At 44.7% G+C, this 6000-nt stretch overlaps 1 protein-coding gene across 3 annotated transcripts in view; it reads left to right on the top strand.

Annotated features, from left to right (window-relative positions):
* The first annotated feature begins 925 nt into the window (after window positions 1-925).
* The window catches only part of VPS35L (VPS35 endosomal protein sorting factor like), a 116233-nt gene continuing 111158 nt past the window's right edge, over window positions 926-6000 (top strand). For all 3 annotated transcript variants that reach the window (XM_077828141.1, XM_077828143.1, XM_077828140.1), the window contains exon 1: window positions 926-971. In XM_077828141.1, coding sequence (XP_077684267.1) covers window positions 955-971 — 17 coding nt within the window. In that variant the 5' untranslated portion in view covers window positions 926-954. The remainder of the gene's footprint in view (window positions 972-6000) is intronic.

Raw genomic sequence — 6000 nt, 5'->3', positions numbered from 1 at the left:
GACCCCTTCAGGATGTCGAGGAAAGGGTGCCTGCAGTGTGTGGGGGGAGACATCTTCCTCCCCGAGGTGAGGCCAGTGCTTAATTTGTGCCAGGGCTAAGTCCTGGAACCTCTAGGCTTGGCAGTTCATACCCCTGGCACCTCTGCTTGCAATGTCAGTTATGAAAGGAAAAAAAATTGCTTGAGCCCCTAGCACCTCTTTCATTATAAATTAAACAGCGGGTTAGGCTCCCCCATCAGTGTGTGCGGTGGGGAAAGGAGCCTCCCCGCTGGGGCTAGCTCCTAGTATGAGTGGGGAGAGGTGTGTCACACACAGGGGTCGCCCCCACCATGTGGGGTGGGAAGAGGAGCCTTTTCCATGTGGTTAGCCCCCCCTCATGTGTGGGACAGGGGAGGAGCCTTTCCCATGTGGCTATCCCCCCAATATGAGTGGGGGAGGCCCCCTCAGTGTGTGGGGTGGGGGAGGTACCTTTCCCATGGGGCTAGCCTCCATCGATGTGGGGGGTGGGGGAGGAGCCTTTCCGCTGGGGTTAGCTGCCATCAGTGTGTGGGGCATGGGGAGGAGCCTTTCCTCAGGGGTTAGCCCCCCCGTATGTGGGGCAGGGGGAGGAGCCTCTCCCCAGGGGTTAGCCCCCTCAGTGTGTGGGGTGGGGGAGGAGCCTTTCCCCGGGGGGTAGCCGTTAGCCCCTGGGGTGTGCCTAGCGGGGCTGCGCTCTCTCACTTTAGGACACGGCGTCGGCGCGCGGGGCTTTGGCTGGCTCAGGAGTGCAGCAGCGGCCCCCCGGCTCAGCGAGAGCCATCCGCCGCCGCCGCGTGGGGCCTGCACCTTCCCTTTCCGGCTGCCCCGCACAATCATGGCAGCCTTGGCGGCGGGGCGGGGCGAGCGGGAAGAGGGCGGTGAAAGACCCGGCCGGGGGGGGGGGGGAGAAGGAGGGTCACGTGACAAGGAAGCAAGATGGCTGCCTTCCCGTGGTAAGGCCGGGAGAAGCACGGGTAGAGGTGTCGGGAAGGGTCAGGGCTGAGTGAGGAGGGAGTCGAGCCGGGCAGGCGGTGGAAGGCTGCAACGGGTCTGGACTCGCGTAGTCTGAGGTGGAGCAGTTCCGGCTGGGCTGGGCGGGAGCTGGTTCCTGGGGAAGGGTCCCTGATCTTCCCCTGTCTGGAGCCAACGGGCTAAAGCAGAGCCCGGCTACAGACTCCCGAGCGGGGTGGGCTGGGGACTTCCCTGTCCCCCAGCTTAAAGAAAAGAGGGTGAAAGGCACCTCTGCTCTGTCAGCCTGCCTAGTCTGTTCCCTGCTTCTCCGCTAACTCAGTCCGAAAGCCTAGTGCAAAACTGCAGTGGCCTTCCCCCGGGTGCGAAGCTCACCTGTTTCGGAGGTGCATGCAGTGGAGCTGTTGTAAAGTTTAATTCCCTCCTTTCCTACAGTCTGTACCGGTAGCCCTGACCAAAGCTTTCTGTGCTGTAAGGGACTTCCACAGTAAAACAAATATCAAGAACAACACCGATAACTTCCTCCTTGGTTCAGGACTGCTGCTTTGGAAGGGGTCTAAAAGGAAGCCAGAAGCCTAAATGAAATAGCAGTAAGCTATTCAATTGTGGCAATGTTTTAGAAAGTTCATTTCTAATTTGGATACATGCATACATGTTCCTTCAGTGACAGTGCTTCTTTCAAATGCCCCCATGAAAAGACCCTTGAAATTATATTCTCACAAGTCTGCAACTGAGACTATCTGAAAGAAGTTAAAAAAATATACTTGAACCTCACAGTAAAATCCTTCCTCTGAAGAAGGGGGAGATACATTCAGATCTGTTTTAATAATGTGGGATTGGTGTTACTTATTTGCATTTTTGTGAGAAGATGGGATAACCCCAAAGGAGTTGCTGTAGTTTGCTCTGTGATTCATGTAGCATATATAAAGGCTCCATATGCTTTTTCCTCTCTATAACCCTATATTTGTTTTTTCTTTGATAGTCTTACAAAGTGCCAAATCACAGCAGTAGCATGGAGGTGCCTGGAAGGCATTGTGTTGAAACCTTTAAAAAAAATTACTGAAAAAAGCACACCTGTGTGTAGGTTTGCACCAGTGTAGAGGCAGGCATGTCAATGGAAGAATACATCTGTTGATGTAGCTACCATCAGATGATGTTTCTACACTGACAGAAAACCCCTTCTGTCCATGTAGGCAGCATCTGTACGATGCGGTTATATGCTGGCTGTATAGCCTCAACAGTCTGAACATACCCTAACTAAATAAGAGAGAACAGATGGACGCAAGCAGACAGGGGAGTACTAGGAAACAGTGAGCCTGTGTTGGTCAGCATGATAGGCAGTGGTATCAGCACGTTGGCAGCCTAACCATTATCAGGTTTGTTTTTTTTGTAGGTATCAGGGCAAAATAGAATTTTGAGGAGGGATTTGAAGATGGATAATGAGGTAGCTTTGTGGGTGTACAGGTCTTCACAGGAGCGTGTTAGAGATGTCCTGTGAACAGACTTTCTTATGTACTGTCTTTAAAAATAAGCAAGAACAATCTAGGGCAGTCAGAATTTGGATCTAATTTGATTGTGTTGGATTTTATAATGTGTTGGTTTTTTTTTTTTTTTGAAAGAGAGGGATGGGGGGAGGAGAAAGAAGCCAGATAAAAATTCTGTTCCTCTTGTAGTGCAGTGGATGTCCCTATTGGTTCATGTTAGGTTACAAATACTGCTTCTGTAGTAATATGAAATGTTTCTTTACTTCTGGAAAACTGAATGTAGAACTGAAGAAAATACTTAGGAAATAAGCTACGTAGTACAATTTCTGTTAGAGCAAGCAAGATAAGGAAATGATGAAATATTTTTTCTTTTGACAAGATAAAGAAAAATATGTGCAATAATTGTTTCCCTTCCTCATAGATTGCATGGCTGCTTGTAAATAAACTAATTCCTGATTTTGGAAGTCTTGCTTTCCTGAAGCTTTTGTTCCTTTAAATAATAAATTGAATTTATTCAGCTTTCAGATGGAGGCACAGCTTTTTCTGAAATGAAGGGGCACAATAAGATACCCAGTGTGCTATTTGCATCACTATTAAAATAGCTTTTCAAGATGTTTAAAAAATATAAATTGCCCTCTTTTAAAGTAAAAGGAGCTTGTTGCTTGAATGAATTTCATTCCAGGCTGAAACTTTCCATATAGTACTCACCCACATACTTTTTTAATAGTTTAATATCAAAATGAGACTTTGTAAATATTATGAGTGAGGAAAGAATATCAAGTATTTGGCTTAAAGTCAACAGGTGCCTCTTAAGATCCATTCTTGAAGTTTTTCTGTTAATACTTCTCAAATGCCCATTTCATTAGGGTTTTGTTAGCAATTTAATTACAGACCATTGTTTGGGGATAATAGCTAAACCAAAAAATAAATCTTGGATATTAGTCGAACAAAACTTTATTTTGTGAAAATTGCAAACAAGCTATTTTAAGGAAACGCTTGTGTTAAAATGTTACATGCTTAGGGGAATATGCAGTAGAGACACCCGAGTCCAATTAAGGGCTCCCTGAGACCTTTACAAACTCCTTCTCTGGTGAAAGGAGGGAAAGGAGAGACAGGGCAGTGCAGGGCTAGTGGTATCAGGGAGAGTCTGCTCCAGGGTGGAGGGCTGCTCTCCTCCCTACAGGGGAAGCTATGTAACAGACTGTTTAGGGGAAGGACTGGCACCCCAGGGCCAATAACAAAGCCTCACACCTTCGGCATGTGTGTGGTGGTGGTGGGGGTGGTAGGAAAAGGCATTCCCCTTTGTTTTGAGTTGGAACTGTGTTTTTTGTTGGGTGGAGGGGCACTCCTTGGGCTGGCCCTGAGGCCTGCCAGAAAAGTATTGGGAAATAAACCCGCAAGTGGGAGAATAAATACAGTCCAGAGTGGGGCTGACTTACTCCATGCCCCCACCAGCAGAGGGGGAAACGCGGTACCCGCCGAGGTGGAGGAGGTGCATTGTCGCAATACATATAGAAATCCATTCCAATAAAGGGGGTGCCTTCCCAATAGACGTGGTTGCTGCTTTTCTTCCCTCATTGCTCTTCTAAGTGCCAGACTCAGGTAGAACAAGGCAACCTACCTGTTATAGGGTATAGCCTGCATGTGGACATGGACCTTACAGTTTCCCAGAAGACTGGATCAGTCAGTCTGATTTCTGATGAAAGCTTGCTCCATAGTCATGAGCTTTCCACCAAGAATGGAAGGTTTAACCTTCTCTCTCTCCTTCCTCAGTGAATAAATAGAAGATAATATTAAACCAGTCGTGCACTCCACCGAATATTAATTACCTTACAAGCGGTCTTGATCACTTAAAACAATGTAAATGTAAGTTTTAAAAAATGCTTACAGAGTCAAACAGCTCACTTCATATACATGCATACACAGAGCAAATGGTGCCTTAAAATTTAGTTATAATACAATTGCCTTTAGGCTGAGGCTGTTACGCCAAGCTTCAGCTGTCAAGGACTTTTTTTTTAAATGCTGTTTAGAAACCCCTATAAATGAGATGTAATGGAAATGCTGACAAAACTGTAAGTATAACAGTGTAATAGAAATGTATTTCAGAGTAGCAGCCGTGTTAGTCTGTATCCGCAAAAAGAACAGGAGTACTTGTGGCACCTTAGAAACTAACAAATTTATTAGAGCACAAGCTTTTGTGGGCTAGAGCCCACTTCATCGGATGCATAGAATGGAACATATAGTAAGAATATATATATACACGCACAAAAAGAGAAGGTGGAAGTTGCCATACAAACTGTTAGAGGCTAATTAATTAAGATGAGCTATTATCAGCAGGAGAAAAAAAAAAAGCTCCTTAATTAATTAGCCTCTTACAGTTTGTATGGCAACTTCCACCTTCTGTGTGTGTGTGTATATATATGTATGTGTGTGTACGTGTGTGTGTGTGTGTATATATATAATGTTCCATTCTATGCATCCGATGAAGTGGGCTGTAGCCCACGAAAGCTTATGCTCTAATAAATTTGTTAGTCTCTAAGGCGCCACAAGTACTCCTGTTCTTTTTGAGAAATGTTATAATTAGGCGTCAGTAGAGAGTGTGGGGTACATATTTTCATACAAATTCTAATAAACCCATGAAGCAAGTGAACAAGGAGAGTCACTGAAGCATGGAACAAAAGTAAATTCAAGAAAATGCTCATGTATAGTAAAGGCAGGAAATCGTAGATAATGAAAACAAAAGGAATAGGCACGTGGGTTTCACTGGACTCTTGTTCTTGCTCTGCTTGTATCTATCTAATTAGGCTTCAAAGCTTCTCCACTGATCAGCACAGCTATGACTTTGTTCTGATTTCTTGTTACAGAATTGCAATAGCAAGAGTGCCACAAAGGTCTATCAGTTAAATAATAATTACGTAGTCTGATTCCTTTTTCACTTTGAAAAAGATTACCAGCAAAGTTGAGGGGAAGAAGTGGAGAGGCAGGGAGAAATTGGGGTTTTTGCCCTTTTAAAATATTTTGTTTCTTTCAGCTACTTTTTTACGCTAAGAAATTCAGATTCCTTTTAGACTAGAACACGCTATAATGACGAGAAGAAAACTAGTGAAATAGTGACATTGCAAAATCCCAGAAAGTGAAAGTTGAGGGGGGAAATTAATTTTTAGACACTGGCAGGATTTTCAAATGAGCTCAGTTCCTATTTAGGCACATTGTGCCCAAAGGAAGCTGATGACACTTAATACTTGGTGCCTAAATGGAAGCTTAGCTCTTTTGAAAATCTGGCTTTTTTGTTTGTTTTGTTTTTAGTTTTAAGGACTAGCGTTTTCGATAAAAGAAGCCTTTGTTCATTCAATACCCTTGCTGGTTCAATTAAGGCACCAGAGCTCCAGTAAACATCCTTGAGCTCTCCCAAAAGTCCTTCAGTAATAAAACGGAAGGCAAGTTGGGCATTCCTAATATTTCTAAAATTAAAATACAGTCAGGAAAATGTTCCAGGTAGAGTGGGCAGGGGGAAAGAAAACCTTTTCAA

The sequence above is a fragment of the Eretmochelys imbricata genome, chromosome 10 (assembly GCF_965152235.1).
Source record: "Eretmochelys imbricata isolate rEreImb1 chromosome 10, rEreImb1.hap1, whole genome shotgun sequence".
Lineage (NCBI taxonomy): Eukaryota > Metazoa > Chordata > Testudines > Cheloniidae > Eretmochelys > Eretmochelys imbricata.
The sequence above is the reverse complement of the archived record's forward strand: the minus strand, read 5'-3'. Positions and strand labels throughout refer to the sequence as shown.